We start from the raw sequence: 24292 nt of genomic DNA on the forward strand, positions 1-24292 counted from the left end.
TGTCTTGTCTCGTCTCTTTGATTGTGCCGACTAGGTGCCAGTGTTGGTCCACAGTTTTAATCCAGTCAGTGCTGAGTTGGGATTGCTGTGAAACCTTTCTATAAAGTTATTCAGCCTCTTTCTTTGTCCTCTAGCACTGCCATGACATTTTTAAAATTTGGTGAAATGACAATATAAAAATGAAGTAATATTTTTAAATTATTACCATCCATTCAGGATGGATTCCATTACATTTAAGTTATTGGTGAATAATTAATTTTTTGGTTTATAATACCAGCAACTAAAACTGTACTTTGTGTTGAACTAATGGTGAGCGTGACAAACATGCAAATGATTGAAAGTATCGTGCTAAAGTGCAGTGTCACAAATCTCTGGTTGTAGACATGATGTACACCAAGGCCCGCAAACAAGGCTTGTACTGAATGATGATGACAGAACGACATATCTCCTCAAACATCCCTGTGAAAAAGGATGCATACTAGGACATCTTGTCTCTAAGTGACTGGAGACTATAGTAAGAGATAATACTTCTTTAAAATATGACCTCAAATTGACTCGCTCTTTAACTTTTCACAGTACCACCTACTGGTACTTTAACTAATTGGGAATATCACAGGTTGAATCCTCATAAGGAGGGAATCCCTCTGTATTTGTGGAGTTGTGAAAAAGTATCCCCCCCCCCCTCCCCCCTTTATTTTTTTGCGTATTTGTCACACTTAGATATTTCAGATCATTAAACAAATTTTAATATTAGACAAAAACCCAAGTAAATTCAAAATGCAGTTTTTAAATGATTTCATTTATTAAGGATAAAAGGTTATCCAAACCTTCCTGCCCTCTGAAAAAGTAATTGCCCCTAAACCTAATAACTGTTTTATTCCACCCTTGGCAGCAAGAACTGCAATCATGTATTTGCGTTAACTAGCAATGAGTCTTTCAGATCGCTGTAGAGGGGTTTTGTTCCACTCTTTGCAGAATTGCTTTAATTCAGCCACATGGGAGGAGTTTTTGAGCATGAACAGACTGAGATGATTTACCTTCAACAAATGGATTTAAATCCGGACTTTGACCAGGCCACTCCAAAACCTTCATTTTGTCTTTTTTTTTTTCTTTTTTCAAGCCATGCAGAGGTGGACCTGCTGACATGTTTTGGATCATAACTCAAGTGTGCTTGAGCTTCAGGGCACAGATTGATATCCGGACATTCTTCTTCAGGAATTTCTGGTTGGGAGCAGAATTCACGGTTCCGTCAATGACAGGAAATTGTCCAGGTCCCAAAGCAGCCCCAGACCATTATACTGCCACCACCATGTTTGACTGTGGGTGTGATGTTTTATGAAATGCTAGGCCGTGTAGTTATATTTCTTGAGAGGTGGACATGAGGTTACGACCTGTGTGTACTGGGGACCCAAGCGTCCAAGATGTGGAGGGTGGCTTGGGCACAACCAAGATTCACACAGGGGTGGGTGGGTGAAAAATCAATGTTTTTCTTTGCTTTACAATTACACTGAATTGAGAGAGCCAACTAGCTTCTTTCAGCTGCCCCTTTCACCATCCGCCTCTACCACACCCTATCCTTTGCATCCTCTTCTGTAGCACCAGCTCTCTGTATATCAATCTTCCGAACACGCTTTCCCCCTCGCCACCTCCTCTTTGGCAAACACCTTCACCTCCACTGGTCAACAATATCAGTGGCATTGTTATTAACCCCAGCCTCAACCAGTCAAGTATGGAAATCTCATTCTTGATGATGGAACCCTTCTCATTTACACAGATTTGGAACTGACACCGGGTGTACACTGGTTTGTTCCTCCCTGTGACCGGTTTAATCTTCATTCGTGATTAATTTATATTTGTGGAGGTTGCTCTGGCCAGTTTTGATTATTTATGGTTGTCAACGTAACCCTCCCCCCAACCCTAATAAAAAACCATAACACTGTGGTAATGTTTGAGGATCTCTCCATCTTTATTCAAATAAGGGACTTCTATTTGTCATAGGTAGAAACAACTTTGGCACAAAGTACAAAAATAGAACAGTTCACATTCTCACATCCTTGTTCAACACATTCACACGATGAGATCAGAGGGATAAATTAGTAAAACTTAAGAATGTGATGTGTCAGTCACACGCAGTGCGACCCCTCAGTAATGGAAGAGGGGCTACAGAAAAAAAAAAGCACATTTTTGAGGATAATTTCAGCTACATTAGTAATAACTACATCACCATTCTTTAAGACAGTGCTTTCTTTCTGACAGTTTCTGGGTTTTGGTTAGAATCTGACTGCAATTTGACTGATATATATATATAAATCTGATTGGACATGCTCTAAAGATGTAAGGGTTTTCTTTTTCCAATACATCACAAATTTAGAGACCCGGCAGTCGACAGTGAATAGACTCAGTGAAGATAAATGATCAGGGAGCAGGGCAGTGTGTCAGCAATGTGATAAGGCAGTTAGTTCATTTCAGTTCATGACAGACAGCGTGGCTTCTACAAGGCGAGACAGTGCAGCAACTGGACGGTGAGGGAGAAAAGCAGATGGCAAGCTCATTATTCCCGAGGATTGTGAGGAACGTGTGCATCTGCCAGCAGGTCTGGTCGAAGGCACTCGATGGGGCAGTGAATGTTCTGGAGGATGAACAATGGTAGAGTTTAAAAGGATATGAACACAATATTACAACAGATTACTATAATTTGTAAAGTGATAAAGAGGCACAGGAGGACATCTGAAACAAGACAAACTATAACATTTCTCGTGATTTTAAATACATTTCCCTCACCTTGCGCAATGTATTGTCTCCATATCTTACAGGCTGCAGCAAACCGGCATCGATATCAGCACCTGGTTTGTGGCAGTTCTCACATCGCCAGCCCTGAAAAGATAAAACAAGCACGCATTTAATCATGCTTCTGTACCTCTGTGTGATCACATATGATACAAAGAGAACACCTTGAAGGCTCATATGTCTTACCTGTTGTCCTCCAAAGCATGTGCAGGTACAGATAGCACCCAGGTACTCCTTTTGCCACTGGTTGCCTACCTGGTAGGTTTTGCCATCATCATAGCACATGGATTCATCTGTACAGGCAGGCGTACATGTTAAAAATGACATGCAGCTCATTCACTTTGTAACACAGTCACAGAACATCTCTTCAGGTATTAAAGAGGCCTTACGTGGTTCACACTTGAACTCTCCTTTGCCATTTCCCAAACAAGTGCAGCTCAATAAGTGTCCGTTCTCTCCGCGACGGTCCCATTTCTCTCCGATGCGGTAGTTATTGCCATTGTCGTGGCACCACTCTAATAACAGATGATACAGAAACCAAGTGAAATTTACTCAAATTCCATATATGTCTATGTATTCTGGAAAAATATCCCAAAACTTACTAGATGAATCACATCTGAAGTGGCCACTGCCCAGGCCCAGACATCTGCACCACAGCTTGAAGCCTGTCTCAGACATCCGTTCCCATTCAGCACCAACATCATGATAGGTGGCAGTAAAGGCATCGTAGCACATGTCTTTAGTGGAGGGAACTCCCTCTGAAACTGAAGGAAGACAGATGGGGGATAAAAATGGACTTGATACAGTTCTCATTAATAATATATTTTTCTCAGTTCTGATACAGCACTTGCTGCTGGAAGCTTACTTGTGTTTCCAGCAGTGACGGTCTGCTCCAGAATCTTGTGTTTGAGGGCCCCCAGCAGTGCCTCCACAATAACATTATAGTCCGCTCCAGGAGTAAGTCCTATCAGGGTAGCAGTAGTGGCTGTGCCTGGTAGGCGGGCCTGGGTAGATAGGAAAAGATTTTGAATGGACACACTTCTTCTAACATAGCTGTTAAATTAGTATAATGGAATAACGGACTGGTCTCTTACCTGGAACATCTTCTCATTTAGCCGTGTGATGGGATGGCAGGACACCAGGTAGGCGTTGCTCTGGCTGTAAGGCTTCCAGGAGATGGTGGTCTGAGTTTGGGCCTCCAGTGGCACATTTGTCTCGTTAAAGAGTATGGGTCCAATAGGCATGTTTAGCTTCACAATGGGATGTCTGCGGCCCTCTGCATCAGGAAGGGGCACAAACACCAGGGGCTCACGAACTTGCCCATAGCGAAACAGTGGATTCTGATTATATCTGTTGTCTCCATAGTTGTTGTACTCTGTGTACTCCACATGCTGGCTCTGATCACCAAACCCATCCTGGCTATTGGGGCCCACTAACTGGACTCTGTTGTCCAGATCAGATTCAGGCACATCCAGCCTGTCACCTCCAGGGCGGTGAGGCTGAGGCAGAGGCAAGGGAAGCAAGGGATCTGGTTCTGCCGGGAAAGACGGGGTTATGGAAGCAAGCAGGTTAGATGACGGGGAGGTAAAGCACAGCCGCTCTAACACATCTCAGCCAGTAGGGATGACAGATATGCAGCAATGCAACTCACTGCAAAGTGTGTCATAATGCAGTATTACAAACACACAAGATATTTTGAATGACATTTGCGAGGACATTCAAAATAAAGAGGGAATATTATCGTTTTAGATTTTGGCAGCACAATTTATCTAAAGCTACATTCAGCTGAGCAGATGGAAGCTGCCACTCCACGCCTTGTGTTTACCAGTAACTGACTTGAACTTTGAGTGTACTGTATCAATTAACTTTCACATTTATCATTGTACAGAGCAAAAGTATAAAAATACTCACGAGTCCTGACCCTGCCCACCAGAGGTGTGCTCCTCTGAGTATTTTGGATAGCGATGATCTTGATAATGTACTCTGTGGCTGGTATCAGGTCTGAGCAGAGGAAACAAAACAGGTTTTTTGTGAAAATAACAGCCTGCACCTGATTGATGTGGCAGGAGAATCCTGTGTGAAGCTCTGAAAGTAAAAATAAAATGCGCAAATGGAACTGCTGAAAAATATATACCATTTATGGTGGCGTAGTTTTGGCCAGCATGGGGTCTTGGGATGAGCTCCTGTGGGTTTTCTCCTGACTCTCCATAGGTGACGTAGTATCCTGTGATGTGTGTGGCAGGTGGCTGCCAGGTGAAGGAGATAGACGTGGGGGTCACAGACGTAAACTGCAGTCTGGTGGGAGCTTGGACCACTGGGGCAGCTATAAGGAGGAATACAGTTGTTACACTGGCTTAATGCTTGTTTTCTCTGCACTGCAAGGCTGTGATTTGTGCAAGGTTGTAGCTGCATTTGTTGTGACTTAAAAAAAAAAATGCAAACTTAAATCCAGCACCAATTATAACATGACAAAATCATATTCCCAGATTTGTGCAGTACCTGTTCGAACTGTGAGAGGATATGGGATGCTCCTTGTGTTGCCATTTAGAGTGTACAGGTTAACAGTGTACATGGTGCTGGGCTGCAAACCTAAAAAGCACACACACATTTTAAAGCAAGACTGAAGCTCCAAAATCACTGTTTGAGAACTTCAAATAGTGAAAGTGTAGCGTACCGGTGAGAGTGTAGGTGAATGCTTCTCCTGAGATGGTTCTGGTGATGGTGGGATATGATCTACTGTTGGGATTGGCTTCAATAAAGTAACCAGTGATAGGTTCAGACTTGGAACGCCAGGACAGTGTGAAAGAAGTATCTGTTACATCTGAGATACGCACACGGCGAGGAGGACTCACAGCTGCATTCGGGGGAAAAAGAAGCAAGCTTAAAAAGATCAGTACACCATAAGTGACGTCTGCAAATGTGCCAGTTCTTGGCGCAGCTGGTTACCTTGCTGTGTGGTGGTTTCTGCCACAGCTGGTCTGCTTGTGACAGAGTTCTTCAGGGCATAAACCTGCACCTGGTATGTGGTTGCTACCTACAGTACACAGACACACAAGCTCATATTTACTCACTGACTTATTATGAATTCATAGAAATATTCACACATGAACTCTGCCTACCATGAGCCCTGGCACGACAACACGGGTGGTGTCCGGAGCAACATTCATTTCTTTGTGGGGGCTGTTGATGTTCTTGGGGCTCACAACCACGCGATAGCCGGTCAGGCGCGCATTTGGAGCTTGCCATGATGCAGTGAAAGAAGTAGGACTGACCTCTGAGATCGCTAGGTTGGTCGGAGCAGGGATTACTGAAGCACAGAGATGCAAGTCACAAGGCCAAAATATTAAAACGTGGATATTAAACGGAGGCAAATGCATTGATGTATTTTTCTTTAGCACTACCTGTGGCTTGAGTTCCCACCAATGGTGAGCTGGGTGTTCGGTCATGCAAGGCAATGACCTTAACAGTGTACTCTGTTCCGGGGCGCAGGTTTCTCAGCACCACACTGTCCTGGTCACCTCTGGGTGCTGGATGCAGCTCTCTCTCACCTTCCTCTGTACTGGTGTACAAGACGCGGTATGATGTTACTGCACCGTCTGGGCCGTCCCAAGAGATGCGCATAGAGGTGGAGTCGATGTCTGAGAAGGTAAGTTCCTTCGGACGGTCCATAGCTGCAGAAAAAGAGGAAGGCAAAGAAACTTCAGCTGTAAGTTGTTCTTTCCCTTTGGCTCAGGAGGAAATTTAACTGAATTTCCTGTAGCAGAACTGTCTTAACTGCCAAGTCTATCTTTAACAAAGTGCAAGTTAATTATGAATAAGTGTAAGTTAATTAAGTGAGACCAACCAGTGATTGCATTCTCCACCACAGGGGAAGATGGCTGTCCATCACTGCCCAGGGCATAAACACTCACAAGATACTCAGCAGTAGGCATCAGACCCGTGAATGTCACCTCGGTCTGATCTGCAACAGAGGAGCAGAAAAGGAGCCAATGAGTAGGTGATACTGTGTTGGAAAAATAAAACCAACATGAAACTTGGGTTCTGAGCAGCTGGCATTTCCAGCATGTCTTACCAGGAGCCAACACCTCAGAGTAGGAGGGTCCCAAGCCATTTTTGGGAGTACTTGTGACTCTGTAGCCTCTGACAGGTCCCCGAGCAGGAGACCAGCGTACTGTGATGGCATTGTCACTTATATCAGTCAGTCTCATGTCAGTGGGGGCCTCGATATCTAAAGAAGCAACAGATAAATGAAAAGTATTAGATTTACCATAAACACCAAACATTATTTCTCAGGAACATCTTTTTTATAGTTCTGTACCAGTCTTGTGTGTTATGTAGATGGGGATACTGGAGGCGGGGTTATCTCCTCGTCCATTAATGGCATAGACTGTGATGGTGTAGTCAGTGCCGGGATTCAGTCCAGTGATGGTGGCAGTGGTCTGAGTGCCTGGCACTGTAAACTCCTGAGGAGTTTCACCACCTAAGAGGAGAGTAAAGAAGGGCCAAGTGTTAAACTTGTGTGGATGAGGTTCAGATGAAACCATGAATTAAGAAATAAATGTACACACTTGTTCCTCCATAGGTGATCCTGTAGTTCCTCACTGAGACAGAGGGAGCATCCCAGCGTATACTGATGCTGGTTGGGGAAGATGATACTACCTCTAGGTCAGTGGGCGCATCAGAGACTAGAAAGCATTAAATAGCCAAGTGGAGAAAATGAAAGAGGATAAATATGGAAAAAAAAAATCTATTAACACCCACTAACAATAAAAAAGGAGATGTGACACTCACTTGTTGCTTGTGTGCCAGTCAGAGGCTGACTTTCCTGATTGTTGCTCACAGCATACACATATACCATGTACTCTGTTTCAGGTGACAATCCAGTCAGAGTGTAGTGGGTTCTGGTTGGGGGAAGCCTCTCATCCTTGGCATGCCCACCGCTTGTCTTCTGATAGCGGATTCGGTAGCCGGTAATTCTTGCCACTGGAGCTAGCCAGTGAATTGTGAAGGAGTCAGTCCGAATGTCGGAGAAGTCCAAGCCAGTTGGAGAATCCAGAGCTGGAAGAAAAGATATTGAAAAAAGTGAGATACATTTTAAGTTACATGCAGAGATGATGGCAATGACATTCTTTATCATCCTTTTTAGGATGGTCAATAGAAAAATGCAGATTGAAGGCAGTTCCACTTTTGCTTCATTTTTCAGACTTAGGGGCTACGTCAGCCTTTTATATGGAGCACCCTTGGTTCTTCCTTGAGGCACCAGCTGCAGAAATACTCACTTGTTTTTTGAGTTCCTGTGGCTGGTTTACTTTCTCGTTCACCATACACACACACCACACTGATTCGGTAGTTGGTGCTGGGTAGGAGGTCTAGGAAAAAGGTGGTATGTACAATTAGTATCACTTGACATGGAGCAGTGTAAATGACAAGTCATTCTGTCTTTTAAAGCCTTTGAGGCCCATCTTACTCTGCAGCAAATAGGTGTTTGTGGCTCCTCCAACATTAACCTCCTTGATGTCATCATCAGTAGCTACAGGGTGGTAACGGATAACAAACCGAGAGATGTCGTTTGGTGTGGCAACTCTGGGGACTGTCCATGTCACCCTGATGTGGTCAGGGCCCACTCCTCCAAACTGTAGGTTGGTGGGAGCTGGAATGGCTGGAAAAATGAGGGGTTATAAGCTACAGCTATCAATGACAAATCGATGAGGTTAAGCAAATAAAGAAGGAGTTACAGTGGCATGAAGAATTTATCACTGAAGATTCAGATATTTACTCCAGTACGATGCAGTTAAAGAAAGGACTATTATGATGCCTCAGATCAAAACCCAACCCCTCCCTAGTGATGGAGTGAAAGATTAAATCACCAGCATGCGTTTGCTTTGTGTGTGTGGCCGGTTCGCTGTCTCCCTCTTCTGTAACAGTGAAGATACTGATGTCATAGTCCACGCCTGGCTCCAAACCACGAATCGTGTAATAACCAGCAGATGCTTCCACCATATCTTGAAAAATTGGCAAGCTCTCGCCTGAAGTTACTACCACTATCCGGTAACCAGTAATGGTAGTATAGTTCAGAGGGATCCAGCGCAGGCCAATGGTGGTGTCAGTAATGTCGACAAAGTCAATGTGACTTGGGGTGGGGATTTCTGAAAGGGTTAGGCATGTTGCAAAGCGCAAGCAAAATTAGACAGATAGAAAAGCCCCAATAATTTCATTGGTTATATCAAGAACATGAATTCAATTCTCAGTAAAGCATTCAGAGAACCGGAGTAAAACAGTAACCATGCGAGACAATTATACATTACTACGTAGATTGAAAAACATTCAGAATTAAAATTATAATTAAAAGTAAATATCAGGCAGTAATACTGTTGGCCATGCTAAAAAAATAATAATAATTTACCCTACTAGGTAATAAACATGATTTCCATGCAAATCGTAGGTTAGCCATTGATCATGCTAGCAGTAGATTATGAAAAAGCTGCACTGGACATTGGTACCTAATGTATAATGAGGACTTGTAGTAATAACATCACAGCAATTCAGGCCCAGCGCTGTGGTTGCACTAAGCTTTAGAACCTGTGTAAATTAATTAATTTTAATCCACAAATGTTTTAGTAGCCTGCTCTGTAGAAAACAGCTTGGAGATATATCATTTCTTCTGCCCCTTCCCACCCATCGCCTCTGGTGTTGTTGGGACATACCATTTAAACATGTGAATAAAGAAACAAATAAAGAAAATAAAAGAAAGAAACTAACAAGAGTAGCTCTATTACAAGCTCCTCTTGGCACAGCAAAGGTATTTGGCACAGAACATGCAACAATAATTTTGCTTGCTTAAGCTGCCGGACTGGTCAGGTTTAGAAAAAAAAAAAAAGACAAAGTTCCATGTCTGCCCCATGTCTGCCAAATGTGCAAGTGGGCAGTTTTCTGCTGACTTATAAGCCACAAAAAGGTAGTACATAATGGCAATATTTTTCTTTCCAATGGGAAAAATTGAACTAATGCAGCTTTAGTTTATTTTAAAATTATGTCAAGCGCTATAGGGGTGGGAACTGAGCTGGTTCCAGTTTCATATAGTGGAAAAAATTATGTCATTTGTTCCTCACTCCGAACCAGACACACTGATCTTTGAGGCCTTTCACCATGTGTAAATTTCTTCCTGTGGCTCCTACCTGTGGTGACAATAGTGGACACAGGAACACTTTCCACTTGGCCCTTGGTAGCAAACACACTTATGTTGTACTCCATACCCAGACTCAAGTGCTCTAGGGTGACTGAGTGCTGAGTAACGGAAACAATCTCTTCAAGAGAGTATCCTCTCTGGCCGTTGGTTGGTACGCTTGTTACTCTGTAGCCTGTAATGCCTGCAAAGAATATAACAATCCACTATGAGAAATGGAAAGGAAATACTGGGAAGACATTTTTGTTCTGTTGAAAAAAAAAATTTGAAAGTCAAAATCTAGACTCTCTGTGATCCGATGGGCTGTCAGTGCGTGGGGAGCAATGTTAATATTTACCTGGTGTTTTGGAGGCTACCCAGTAGGCTGTGAGATCTCCTGTGTTCGGGTTGGACTCAACTCTGAGGTCAGTGGGAGGAGACAGAGCTGCAGCGAGAGAAAATTAGACCATGACACACACACACAAAAAAAACTTGACTTGGTGCAGCAGCAGCAAAAAAAGAAAAAAAAAATGTCCAGCATAAACTCATCCCAAATAATTTAACAGTGCTCTGTCAGCTCAAAGAAGAATTAAATCAACCAAGCAATCAGTAATACAACTGATTTTATAGTTGGTTTCATTTAGCGGTCACCACCATGTCTGTCTTTTTCTCTGTGAAATTAAGAGATACGCACAAGTGACAACATTGCGGGTGATGGGGTTTCCGCGGCTGTGTCCATTGTAGATGGGCTGAACGCTGTAGGTGTACTGGGTTCCTGGAATCAGATTATCAATGTAAACACGTCCAGAGGATGAGGTCTCTTCTCTAGGAGACTCCCCTTCCTCGCTGGGGAGTACGGACAGCTGGGGAAATGAGATGGGCATGAGAAACCTGGAGAAACCATCGCAAAGACCTAAAATCTGCCTACATCTGAGGGTACATATCAGACTCTTTGGCACTTAAATGCTCCACCAGCTAATTTCTAATTTCAGCTGCTGCTTGGAGATAAGCAGGTAGTCAACACAGGATCTACTGGCTGTAGGCAGAGTGAACCATTACAGTGAATACAAAGATCTGAAAAGCATTCAAGCTTTTCCATGATGCTCAGGGGACCCACAGAGGCAAGTTATAATTCTCTGAGGCTTTGTCACTAAGAGTAACCATAAGAGTGATTTTACCTGTTTGATAGTATAAGAATACTAGACTCTTTATTATTTGAGCACAAACGCATCTTTATATGATGAACTGATTCTTTTGATGTAATGCACTAACCTTGTAGCTGAACCTGCGGACAGGTATCCAGGTGACAATGATTGAGGTATCAGTAACTTCAGTGCTGAAAGCAGGAGCATTTCCCATCTGGGGAGCTGTAAGAAGGCAGGAAAGGGGAAACAATATTTTTAAATGACTGCAGCAATTTATTCCACTCTTTGATGGTGCGTTTGGCTTCTCCAAATACCAACCGGTGGTAAAATATGTAGTGACACCCTCGCTGAGCTCGTTGTCAAGCTCAGAGTGCAGGATGGCAGTGTACTCTGTGTCTGGACGTAAATTCCTCAAAGGGTACTGGGTGACCCTACTTGGGATCCTCTTCTCAATGGGGCTCGAGCCTTCGATGCTCAGGAAAAGGCGGAAGCCACTGACAACAGCACGGGGAGCCTCCCAGATTACAACTGCGCTCTCAGGACCGATGTCAGTAAAGCGCACATTGGTGGGCGCATCAGGTTCTAGAGGAGGCAGAAAACATAACACATGTAAGACAAAAAAACAAAACAAAAAAAAAAAGACGTATTATGTTTGTGTCCAAAGTGGCACTTACTGGTAGCTTTTTCTCCCGTAAGTGGCTCACTCTCCACTTCACCACTGATGGCATAGACGTAGAAGCGGTAGAGTGTGCCTGGCTGTAAGTGGGTGATGTCAGCGTATGCACTGGTTGAGACAGGCAGCGCCAGGAGCCTCAGGTCAGAACCATCCGAGCCAACTGGGGAGAAGGCGACTCTGTATCCTGACACCTCGTTGGGTGGACCAGTCCAGGTGATTGTGACCTTCGTATCTGAAACCTCATAGAACTGCAGTTCTGTGGGGGCTTTGACCTCCTCTGTGGACATGAGAGTGCACGAATGACTAAAAAGTGTCACAGCCAGACCTTGAGATTCCCTTAGGACTTTTTGACTATGAGTATTGTTGTCATAGGTTTTGTTTAGAGATAGAAAAGTGCACTTAACATTTATTTTCCATTTATTAGCCTTCAGAGTTAAAACATAACCTTTTACAAAAACAAACACTGTATTTAACTTAGCTGTTGAAGAACCACACAAAGCTAAATATGCAAATTATTATATGCAAATATTACTTTTGGCTGCATTTTTAAAAAATCTTTAATTTAATTGTGCTATAAAAACAGTTTGCAGTTTGTTTTTCAAGCATTAAGGAACTGTGAATTTGCCACCTGCAAAAGAATTGAGTCAGAAATGGAAATCCATTTAAAATATTTATGAATGATTCGTGAATGCATTTGTGTTTTTAACTATGTTTAAAGAGGTGAGTGTTTCACAGCCAACTATGATTTCAGAGGTCATTCAAGAAGACAAGAAGACAAAAATATTACAATGGTGTGGCTTTATCCATAAAAGCACATTTTGGCAAAGTCATGTTTTGACAAGTTCTCTAAGCAGTAAAAAGCCATTTCTAGAGCCCTATAAGGAATCTCCGGCTGCAAGTATAAAGATAATTGCTCAGCTTTCACGGACAGCTCAAAGGCAAAGAAAAAGAATACTCTAGCATCTAAGGAACAGAATATACTGTGAATGTTTCACTAAAAGAAAACTTAAGTTTTGAAGCACTAATTAATGAAGCAGTTTTATTTTATTCTAGCATTGCTATTAAAAAGACAATCTATGTGTACCTTGCTGAGGAGATCCAGCAGTGTTAACCTGTATAAAAACAGGCTCACTCTCCTGGTCCTCCTCCACTGCGTAGATGCTGATGTTGTAAAGCAGACCGGGGCGAAGGTCAACCAGGGTCACTGACGTATCTGACTCAGGCAGGGTCAGCTCTGTGCTGCTGCCTTCCACTGATGGTGTGTAGACCACACGGTAGCCTGTAGGCACAAGCATACAGTTATACACACAGCCAGGATAATGACAAGGATTCATATCTCATACAAAAATATAAAATAAATGGGGCTTTTTTATTTTTTACCAGTAATAGGAGCCTGAGGTCTTGACCAGCTGATTTGGATGGAGGTTTCTCCCACTTCACTGACAGCATGTCTAGTAGGTGCATCAGGAGCTGGAAAAGTATGAGAGTATGAGAAGTATTCTTTAAAAATATTGCATGATTATGAGTGTAAAGTCATGACAAAGTGGAGAAGGGCACTCCTCCTACCTGTAGTCTGTGAGGTAGTGAGGATGATGTTTGGCTGCCCCTCATTTGAGACTTCAAAGACACTGACGTTGTATCTGCGTCCTGGCAGGAGATTACTGATGGTGACAGAGGTGGATGTGCGAGGAACATCTGGAGAAGCACACAAAAGGTCAGTCAAAACTCAATATAATAAAAGCAGAATTGATCCACAGGCACTATGGAGGCATTATGGAGATTTCAACAGTGGTCAAAGGCTCTCACCCAGAACTTTTGGCTTGGACCCTTCCTCACTGAGTTCATACTCCACCCTGAAGCCAGAGATGGTTGTAGAAGCTGATGTCCAGGACACAACAAAGCTGTTTGAGGTGATTTCTGTCACAGACTCAGAGGTGTCCACCACAGGAGGAGGTGCGGTTGTCTCTCCCTCATATGTTTCCACTTTTGAAATAAATGGATATTCTTCTGAATATTTCTTTAATTTTGCCACCTTGATGCAGCTTTATTGTTGTATAGCTGTGGCTTACTCACAGGAGCCAAGGTTAGTAGTGAAATCGAAGCGCGTGACCTCGCGGTGTCCGTAGTTCTGAATGCTGATGAGCTGACCCTCATAGGTGATGCCTGGACGCAGTCCACTAATGGTATAGGAGCTGATGTGGCCGGGGATGGTGACCTCCTTCCAGGGAGCACGAGAATTTTTCTGCAGATTAATGATGACGAAAGGTTAATGGGTTTAAACATTTCATAAGTGAAGATTAACAAGAGTTGTTCAACAAGAACTTTTTTAAGTGCTCAGAAAAAAAATGGAAATTTAAACATCTATATTTACTTTATGAGACAAAATCCACCTGTGGTCAAACACCATGTTATGGCTGAATGCTTCACACAAACTGCTGAATGGAAATTGATGAAAAGCACGAATCTAAAGATTTTTAGATTTTGTTATATAAATTTTATTCATGTCTTTATAAAAGGGTGCACAGCTCTGGAAAATAAGCCTGTGCTCTGTATATATTGGACACTGGGCACCCCTTTACTGTCACCTCTTCCATTACGTGTACGTCAACTGGCTTTGAACTGTTGGAAAAATATCAACTTTTCAAGCAGAATTTGGGCTTTGAGTGTCTTTGCTATCCAAAACACACAGTCCAAACCCCTTAAGCGGAAGCAAATTCGACTTCAGTTGAAGTTCATTAACATCTCAACCAGCCTCAAGACCTCTTTGAGGAGAAAAAAATATCACAGCAAGGTTGGATGTTTACCTTGGAATCTGCTAAAAAGAAAACCTGTGTCTGTGTGTACAGACTGTAAAGGCAAGTACATTTACCCTCTAATCACTTTGTTTGTTCAAATTTCAGACTTCACCAGCGGCACTTGCCATCAATCAGAAATGCATCCGCCTTTACTAAATGCTAGCATTCAGCAAAATTAAAGCCCAATTTTGAGGAAAGAAATACAACCTGCTTGCATTTTTGGAAGCAGTTTGTAACCAAAAGAACCAAAAGTGAGACTCACAACTCTCCATTTGAGGATGTACTGGGTGATGTGAACAGATGATGGGGCGTTCCACTGAATAGGGCGAGAGTTTGGTTGTTTTCCAGCCTCTGTGATGATCACCTGGAGAGGCCTGTGGCCATCTGAGCAGCAGACCATGAAAAAAAGATTTAGGAGAAGACATCAGGTGAGAAGAAGAGCACAGCAGTGAGAAGGCATTTTTTTTAAACGTAATATAACAGCGTTGTGCGTAGGGAGTGTGGGTGAAAACTGGCTACTTTTTTCATCATTTGAGGACAAAACCAAACCACCAGACGATGCTAAACCAGCTCAAACACCCACTGACATTTTACAGTCTGATATAACACCCAAGTGCTATATTCATCACAGTTTATCTAGCCTCTATTCCCTAGAGAACATACACACACACACACACACAGCTTCACACTCAGGGCCCTTCACACAAATAAATGTTGCAACTTTTTAGGTCAGTGTTTGATTCAAGGCTCACAATGCAGTTTAAAGTCCCCCCAGTAAACAACCAAACAAAGGCAGGAAGTGACTGCCTCCCTAGCCCCTCACTCAGCAGTTCACCTTTTTCCACCTTAGCAGCTCAACAAAACATCATTCAACAGGAGACAGATGGGGGTGATGATATTAGCCAAGATTTCAATATTTGCCACACTTCAAAGTAAAGAAAGAAAAAACCCAAATCCCTGCTGCTTCCTTCCAACAATTTGGAAAGGTTAGAAGTGGGATGTAGTCAGTAATGAAGGGGAGTTGGTTTAGTACAGCAAACGTGAACTGAGCACCGAGATCCATCATGCTCAGTGGAAAAGCTAAAGGACAGGACTATTGGAGAGAACTTAACAAAATTTAGAATACACCTATGATGGCTGACCAGCAAGCACATGTTACCTCAGACAAATGGTTACAGATAAACAAAGCTTAGGTTTAGGGGTTTTTGTTGTTGTTGTTGGTGGTGGTGGTGGTGGTTTTTTAACCACAGAAGTCACTTTTATTATGAAGAAACAATCCACATTTTGAATATATTATACTGACTTGTTCGATGTTGGTCACACTAATCTAAAAGTGGCAGCCTCTGGATCTGAATATGACCATGTTTGCTTTCAAAAACCAAGATGGTGCAGCCAAAATACCCAAACTGAGTATTCAAAATGGTAGTCCAAAAACCAACGGGCAATGTGACAGTGGACTACACCTGTCTTTCATATGCTGTCTATGATTCAGGACATGTGGACTACAAAAACCGATCTGTACTTGTTTACCTTGGGAAGTCTGCTGAGGCTCACATCTCATTTCTCCAATCCCATTGCCGTAACAATAACAGCGGTAGCGGATGCCATGGATGGCTTTGTCCCATGTCTCTCCAATCTGATAGAAGGTCCTGGTTTGTGGTTCTTGACACTGATCTATTGCAGAAAACACAAGGAAACAAAAGAGTCAAGCAGATGGGACAGAGGACATCTGCGTTGTCTTTCTCAGCAGCAGCAGCGCCGAGAATTGAACCCCCAAACAGCCAATCAGTAATGAGCCATCAACGTACCGATAGCGTCACACTTCCAGTATCCACGTCCATGTCCGAAGCAGGTGCAGTTCATCATGTAGCCTTGATCGTGGCGCTTGGAGAATTCCTGGTTTACTTCATAGGTCACACCATCAACGATACACTGATCTGAACATGCAGGAGAGGAAGAAGAATACACCTTTTATGCTCTAATGTCACATTATATAACTTCCGAGATTATTTCAAGACATCTTCTAAAAATATTTATTAGATTTAGCTCTCTGACCTCGCAGCCGTGAGTAAGCAATACAGTTCCACTCCCCACGGCCATTTCCCTGGCATGTGCACTGCATCATGTGACCCAAAACATCATGGCGTTTGTCCCACTTGTCACCTACACGGTGCATCACTCCATCATTGGTGGTACATACCTCTTCATGAGCTAATTAAAGAAAGAAATGGGCAAAAGCTATTAGTACTTTTTTTCTGTGTGCTTCCAGTGTGTGTGTGTGTTGGTACATCTGTACATTCACACACTACTGTGTATATCCACAAATGAAGATTTTCTTGGTCCACTTCAGCCAAGCCCTTATATGTTACTATTATGTAACAGCCTTTATAGTCATTATTCTCCTATGACCACTTTAAGCACCAATTATTTATTCCCCAACCAAAAGGTCATTGCAATCTGTGAGAGACAACTCAATGAGAAAAAGACAAAAAGCATTTTGTGCAATGGTGTATGAAAATGGAAAGCTCAAGTTAGGATCATTTTAAACCACCATTTGTTGTCATCTCTTCACACAGCTGGGCATCAAAATAACAGCCTTCACCAAGAAAAACAGCACACACACACACACCCACTCACCAGCCATGGGGCAAAAGCCAAAACGTTGTTCTGAATCATAGTCGTAGGTGGTACCACACCACCTCATGCCATCACGGCGCCCATCAGTGGTGCAGTCGGTGTAGTTACGACCACTGTAGAGGAAGGGGAAGTGACACAGGGCGCCGTTGGAGTTCCCACCCCGTGTTGCCACAATTGCTGGATTCAGCATAGACACATAATAGTTAATGCACAGCTCTTATCTGACCCTAACCACGCAATCGTTTGTACAGTTATTATTTTATGAGTGGAAAAACTAAAATGGCTGGACCATGGTAACTGCACATCAGTTTTTTAGCAAAGTCCTAGTTTACACCCATGTTCCTGAGTCTCACCATTCTTTTCAGTACAGAAAGAGTACTGCTGGTCTCTTTGATAGTCTGAGGATGTAGAGCACCACAGCTGCCCATCTGTACGTCCATCTGAGGTGCAAGAATAGTAGGTCTTCCCCATGAAGACAAAAGGGAATGCACAGGGCTGGCCGTCAGAGTTACCACCGTACACCTGGTTCCTGGCCTCTGCAAAAACATGGGAGAGAGAGAAGAATGACTACAGTATACCAAGCAAGGGGTAACGTCCAGAGCTGAAACTAAAGCCAACGGGGCCAACAGAGAAATGCCAAAAACTGCAGTTCCTCTGGGATTGACTCCAGGAGCCACTTGAGCCAGCCTCAAGTGGCCCCTGGTGTCAATACCCATAGAGTCCCACATTAAAATACCCAATTTTATTTGATTTTTCTCCCTCCCTCCGGTCCTCACCCCATTCCTGACAGCTGACGCCATTGCCCAAACAGGTACAGAGCATCTGTTTGCTGCCCTGGTTTCTGATCCAGCGTTGTCCATCGTAGTAAAAAGCTCCAGAATCTGTGCGACAGGTTCTCTCAGCAGGGAGCTCATCAGGGAGTTCAAGCTCCCGGACTGGGGTCAAAACAACTCTAGCTGTAAACACATTAAAAGAACAACCACAGCCAGGTCTGTTAAGAACAAAAAGATCAGAGTAAAATCTTTGAGAGCTTGTTGAGTGCTGGTTTAGATTTTTAAGTCTCACTTCTTCCTGAGCTGTGTCTTTCACACTTTGATTCACCACGGCCGTTTCCTAAGCACACACACTGCAGGATATGTCCACTTGTGTCAGTCCTTGTCCACGTATCTCCGATACGGTAGGACCTCCTAGTGTCCTTGTCGTTGCAGCGGTCTGGTTGGTGTACAACAGTGGTTAGTAGCTGCCCCTAGAGAAATGTTTAAGTTTGTGCTTCTGAATGTTTATATTCTGCCTACTTCTTGAGCTGCACATGATGCGTCCATTCCCCTGTCCCATACAGGTGCAGTCCAGCATCATCCAGCCTTGGTATGGCTTCTCCCAGGTGTCTCCCACAGCATACGCTGCAGCTGCGCCACTGTCATAACAATGTTCACCTGCAGAAAAAAGCACAGCAGAATCTTGATTTACTGACTCCGCAGTTTCTTACTAATGTGGTAAGATGAGACATAAAATCACAGAATCTGAATCACAATGGCCAATTTTCCAGTAGATGTTAACCAAATGAAAATCAATAGCTGGAGTGAAAGATGGACAAATCAAAGAGGACATGCTGTCTCACTCTCTTATCTTGTTTGTCTGGACTAACGTCAAATATTTGTAGTGGTATCAAATGGTCACGCTTCTGGGAACTGACCCTGTCCCTGTGTGGGCAGGGTCAGTTCCTAGAAGAATTCGACCCTTTACAGTACCAGTCAAAAGTTTAGACATGGTGAGTGTGTCCAAAAGTTTGACTGGTACGCTACATCCATCATGCACACAAATATGTGTATGATGGATATATAAGCTCGATTTTTTTTTTTTTCAATATTTCACATTTGTCTGCTTTTCAGAGTTCATATGTGAAGTGTGGACATCTTTGCTGACCTGCAGGTGTAATTACACTCACCCAAAGGTTTGCATGTCCACTCTCCTTTACCATTTCCAAGACACACACACTCCAGCATGTAGGCACCAGTGTCATGAGGCCTCTGCCAAGTGTCCCCGATTTTATAAGACCTCCCACCATCATGGCATCGATCTGCGAATGACAAAATGTGGAGCTGTTGGTTTAAAAGAATTATTTTCTATGCAACATGGGACACAAGTGAAAATTTAGGTTTAATTATTAAAATGTAATTTAAAAAATTTATTAAAACATGAAAAGGTACTGCCATGTGTTTCCTGTGCTTTAAATAAACAAAGGTTGCCATGCTAATAGATAGCACTCGAGCAAATAATGCTATTTTACCACGGTTAGTATTTCTTAGTCTAGTAACTCACGTGCTATTGTGCAGCTGATCTTGCCGGAACTAATGCAGGTGCAGTCCCAAATCATTCTCTCGTGTAATTTCTCATAGGTTTCCCCGACCTCATAGGTCCGGTCATTGTGCTTGTCATGACAGGCCTCCTCCACTGCGGGAAAAGTAGAAAAAAACAGCAAAAGGTTAAAGAGGCTGTTACTGAGGAGGAGTTGTGGATTTTTCTCTTGCTGCGTAAAAACGCACTACTGACTGAACATTTGTGGCATTTTTTTTTCCCCTGTGTATTCGTTTGTTTTCACTTGTTGAGATTAACACATGAAACAAGTGATAGTGCACTATAAAGGAGCGCTGACCTTCAGGCTTAGTTTTACACTTCACGTCTCCTCCCGTGCAGGTGCACACCAATGTGCTACCGCGGTAAGGTTTCTCCCACTGTTCGTTCGGTCTGTAAGAGCGACCGTTTTCCTCACAGCCGACTACAAATAATACATTATTAAACATTTTAATAGTAGAATGTACATCAAAGGTTTTTTTTTTATTATTTGGTTCACATCGAAAGAAATATAACTAAATTAAAATTTTAGGTAAGACCTGAATTAACATTAACACAAAACGCACTAGAAATCTCTTTCTCGTGCGTGAAGTTAAATAATTAGGGCCACAGAATTTAAGAATGAGTCGTTGTACCGACCTGGATTAATAGCCGCTGTGTCATGAAGCTCAGGATACACCTGATACTGGCCAGTTTGTCTTTTGGTCTTCTTTGGCAAGCCGTGAACTACGCTGCTTACGCACAGCGCAAGCAGTAACCCTGCGAGTGGGCTACCCTTCATTTTGCGCAACGGAGATTTCAGTGTAAAAGTAGAAAGTAATTAGTTAACAAAAAAAAAGTAATAACAAGAAATAAAAGAACTAAGTGCAGGGCTAAAAGGCTTGGAGAGATCTGGTCCCTGCCCCTTATTCTCTGCTCCCGTGGCTGCTTCTTCCCGGCGGTTAACTGTGCCGCCTCGCAGCTGGTGCACCAGACCTAAGAAAGGGCAGTGCGCTGGTTTTATACTTGGACCACTGCAGCTGCCTGTTCAAGGGGAGGGATTTAACTGGATACTTGATGACCCGCCCGCCAAAGAGTGGGCAATACTTTGATTCCTCATTTCACTTTTGAGAAATGAAAGAAAAAACAAACAATTTTTTTAAATGAGCTAATGTAATCTGTTCATCTGAGAAATAAAAAAAAAAGAAGAAGAAGGAGCTCAGGATACTCGCCTCTGTTGGATTGGGAAGTCATGCTGAGGTCCAATAAATCAGTGCAAATCTTATATAACAGCAGAAAAAGTAATATAATTGTTGCTTATGTAGTTAAAGACCTAACAGACAAATAACAGCTCCAAAATATTCTGATTTCAGAATCATAGAGAAATGACTGCATGCTATAGCCTCCCAACTTCCAGACTATTCTCCTTTCTCAGGACTGGATTTGTGCCGCTATTGGGAACTTTGGATCAGGGAGAATATCTACACATTTTACATTAAATTATAATAATAATTAAAAAAAAAAACTATAGTGTCTGAATTTTGCTGAGCCCAGCTCAGCACAGAGCCAGAAAAAGCGGAACTAAGGACAATGTCAATAGTTCATAGACGTATATTTTTGTCCATGCTGAAAAGTCTGGTACAGTCATCATTTCTCTTTAAGTGCCTGTTGCATTAATAAGGAAATATTTTGATACCGTGGTGATATGCGATTTTCAGGCAAAGGTCTAAGTGTAACTTTACCTACAGTACGTCCCCTTCTCCTGCCACACATTTAGCATGACTTCTTTTTGTTACCTGTCCGGTTTCTGTATTCACCTTCTGTCCGCATAACTTTTTACGTGACTTTTAACTGTAATCTTCTGTGAGAAAGTACCACTAAAATATATTCAATTTGAAAACTGATGCTTCTTTTCCAAAACACTGTAAGGATGGAATAAATACTAATTAAAAAAATGTTTCCATAAATATTAAGGGGCAGATTTATCTTTAGAATACATCCGGTGTTTTATAACCACATTTTGCTACCTAATGAAATCATTTTAACCCAAAAGCTTCCAAATGTTGTGTGACCGTGAACACAGAGGAATCTAAACCCACTTATATCTGTGCATACTGTTTAATTAAAAAAAAAAAAAAGTATTACACAACTTTCTTTCTTTCTTTCTTGCTTTCTTTCTTTGGTGGTAATTTCTCTGCCTGGAAATGCAGTGTTTTCAGGGAGGGCGTAATCCAGACCACAGCGTGCTGTTTTGGTCGTGTCATGGTGCAGGAGCTGCTGCTGGTTCGGCTAAACTTACTCATTGTTCTTGTCAGGAGAGCAGCTACTGAGTGCGCGATTGCGGTCCATAATAATTCCTGTCTCAGGTTCAAGGAACAAATTGTGCCAGAGGACTGAAAAATAAAGCAGAAAGCAGACGTTTTTTGGGAAACAGAGGGGGGGGGGGGGGGGGGGGGGGGGTGACAGCAAAAACATCGCATGTGCCTTCAGTGTGTGTGTAAACTGAGTCACCAATCTCCCCCGTTTGGAAAAAGCTTCCAAATTCTTTCCACATGTGAAACAGCGCCAAGGTGTGGAGGTTCAAAACACAGGAGAGTTTCAAGCCGCAAGCCTTGAAGTGTTAACTTAACTGTAACTTCCATATTCACTGCTGTGTAGCAGGTTTCCTGAATGTGCACTCATGCATTTTCAGGAGGGTGATACTGGTGTAAAAGAACGCATAAATATTTGAACGAAAGAGACATTCAGTTCCTAGAACGGTGCATTTTGAGTATGACTTAATTTCCTGGGTTGTTAAGGTCTCTCTGATTTATGAGCTGTCTCTGTCAAAGCCCCTGGAAGGCTGCCTGGCTTATATCATCTCTTCTTTGCTCCCTGTCTCTGTTTTCCATACATAAGATCCATATTTCAGCAAAGATTTATCTCTCACTCTGTTTGGTTTCACAGTGATTTCTTTGTTGGCCAGAATGACTTGTATTTGAAAGCTCATTGGATACCTCATAATCTCTGAAAGCTGGAACTGGAGGGACTGCAGAGCATTAAAGTATGATGGATTTAATTTAGTCACTTTTTAGTCTGTCACCATTTTCCACTGATATTAAAACAACATTTAGTATAAAAAGGTAAATAGTTGCAAGCTAAACTGATTGATACGGAACATCTTCAGTGCTTTTAAAGTAACAAAACTTTATTTGACAAAATACAATTCTGCAGATTTAGATCAACAAGCAACTAGTATGTGCACCCCCCCCCCCCCCCCCCCCCCCCAATGCAACATATGAAATACTGAGATTTCATGTGCAGTGTTTGCAGTTTTATTTTTATTGCCAAGAGTTTCACTCCAGGAGACAATCCCTGTTGGAATGATATTTTTCATTCATACAGCCATATTTACAGACAGTTAATTAATATGTAGAATCTTTGGGATTACAATACTTTTCAGCTTTAGTCAAGTCAAGTCAACATTTCTTCACTATGAGTCTGAGGTCTCTTTTTTTCATCAGTGAATGTTTCCTCCAGCTAACTGGACTTTGCCAGTTCCTTTCTAACATTACATTCTATTGATTTATTAACTTACACATATACAACATGAATGTACTACTAAATATAATTTTAATGCATGCATATGTTTTCCTTGTCAAAGCCTGGCACCTACATTCACTGTCCGCTTGTTGGGTATCTATTCAACAAGGTGCTGGAAATATTCATCAGAGATTTTGATCCGTATTGACATGATAGCGTCACACAGCTGCTGCAGATTTCTCCACTGCACATCCATGATGTGAATCTCCCATTCAGCCACATCCCTAAGGTGCTCTGTTGGACTGAGATCTGGTAACTGTGGAGGCCATTTGAGTGCAGTGAACTCATTGTCATGTTCTGGAAACCAGCTTGAGATTATCTGAGCTTTGTGACATAGAGTGTTTTATTGCTGGAAGTAAACATCAGAAGATGGATAGACTGTGCCCACAAGGGGATGGACTTGGTCAACAATACTCAGGTAGGCTGTGGTGCTTACACAATGCTCAGTTGGTACTAAGGGGCCAAAAGTGCACCAAGAAGATATCTCCCACACCATTTCACCACCACCCTGAACCACTGATACAAGGTGGGACAGTTCAGTATTTCATCTTTATGCCAAATTCTGACTCTGCCATCTGAATGTTGCAGCAGAAATCAAGATTCATCAGACTAGGCAACGTCTTCTTTTGTCCATTTTTGATGAGCCCATGTGTATTGTAGCCTCAATTTCCTGCTCGTAGCTGACAGGAGTGGCACTCGATGGGGTCTTCTGCTTTTGCAGCCCATCTGTTTTGAAATGTTGTGCATTCAAAGGCACTTCTCTTCTGCATATCTTGATAGTAAAGAGCGGGTATTTGAGTTACAGTAGAAGTCAAGAGAGTGCAGTAGAAATCAAGATTCATCAGACCAGGCAATGTTTTTCCAATTTTCTGTTGTTCAATTGTGGTGAGCCCAATTTAATTGTAATTGCAGTTTCCTGCTCTTAGCTGACAGGAGTGGCACCAAGTGTGATCTTCTGCTGCTGTAGACCATCTGCTTCAAGGTTCGACATGTTGTACATTCCAAAATGCTCTTCTGCATACCTCAGCTGTAACAAGGTATGTTGTAAAGACAACTATTTCCCAGCCAAAGTGGCAATCCATTGTTGAAACTCCCCAACTTTGTGTGCAACAAACACAGAATATCAAATATTTACTGCAGCTGTAGCCTGATGATGCAGGCACACTTTCCAACCCTG

At 42.6% G+C, this 24292-nt stretch overlaps 1 protein-coding gene across 4 annotated transcripts; it reads right to left on the bottom strand.

The window, feature by feature from the left end:
• Positions 1-1942: 1942 nt before the first annotated feature.
• On the bottom strand, positions 1943-20505 carry fn1b (fibronectin 1b). 4 transcript variants are annotated; one of them, XM_030718248.1, is made up of 46 exons: positions 20194-20505; positions 19856-19978; positions 19522-19653; positions 19148-19279; positions 18498-18635; positions 18268-18414; positions 17979-18158; positions 17556-17738; positions 17203-17379; positions 16621-16776; positions 16374-16502; positions 16096-16239; positions 14828-14949; positions 13844-14012; positions 13577-13753; positions 13337-13465; positions 13151-13240; positions 12855-13049; positions 11769-12047; positions 11413-11676; positions 11222-11316; positions 10644-10812; positions 10308-10394; positions 9963-10154; positions 8655-8933; positions 8255-8446; positions 8067-8156; positions 7579-7845; positions 7356-7472; positions 7106-7267; positions 6860-7015; positions 6632-6748; positions 6189-6458; positions 5907-6094; positions 5734-5821; positions 5462-5641; positions 5287-5376; positions 4922-5110; positions 4699-4788; positions 3882-4321; positions 3653-3791; positions 3390-3551; positions 3177-3302; positions 2974-3080; positions 2782-2874; positions 1943-2629 (listed from the first exon to the last, which is right to left on the bottom strand). In XM_030718248.1, exons 1-46 carry the CDS (start codon positions 20333-20335, stop codon positions 2552-2554), a joined length of 7371 nt encoding a protein of 2456 aa, XP_030574108.1. In that variant the 5' UTR covers positions 20336-20505; the 3' UTR covers positions 1943-2551. The 4 variants fall into 4 exon arrangements, with proteins under 4 accessions (XP_030574108.1, XP_030574116.1, XP_030574123.1 ...); XM_030718256.1 differs by lacking the exon at positions 19856-19978; XM_030718263.1 differs by lacking the exon at positions 8655-8933 and having other exon boundaries at positions 20194-20504.
• Positions 20506-24292: the final 3787 nt, after the last annotated feature.

This window comes from Archocentrus centrarchus, chromosome 3 (assembly GCF_007364275.1).
Source record: "Archocentrus centrarchus isolate MPI-CPG fArcCen1 chromosome 3, fArcCen1, whole genome shotgun sequence".
Classification (NCBI taxonomy): Eukaryota; Metazoa; Chordata; class Actinopteri; order Cichliformes; family Cichlidae; genus Archocentrus; species Archocentrus centrarchus.

Bases quoted from the DNA above. Each gene is read 5' to 3' on its own strand.
- fn1b (XM_030718248.1), bottom strand. From the start codon at position 20,335: ATGAAGGGTAGCCCACTCGCAGGGTTACTGCTTGCGCTGTGCGTAAGC. The intron at 19,654-19,855 runs GTCAGCGCTCCT...CTTTTCCCGCAG, and splicing joins GTGTAAAACTAAGCCTGAAG to TGGAGGAGGCCTGTCATGAC. The intron at 14,950-16,095 runs GTAAACAAGTAC...TCTGCTGCTCAG, and splicing joins GCCTCAGCAGACTTCCCAAG to ATGGCCACAGGCCTCTCCAG.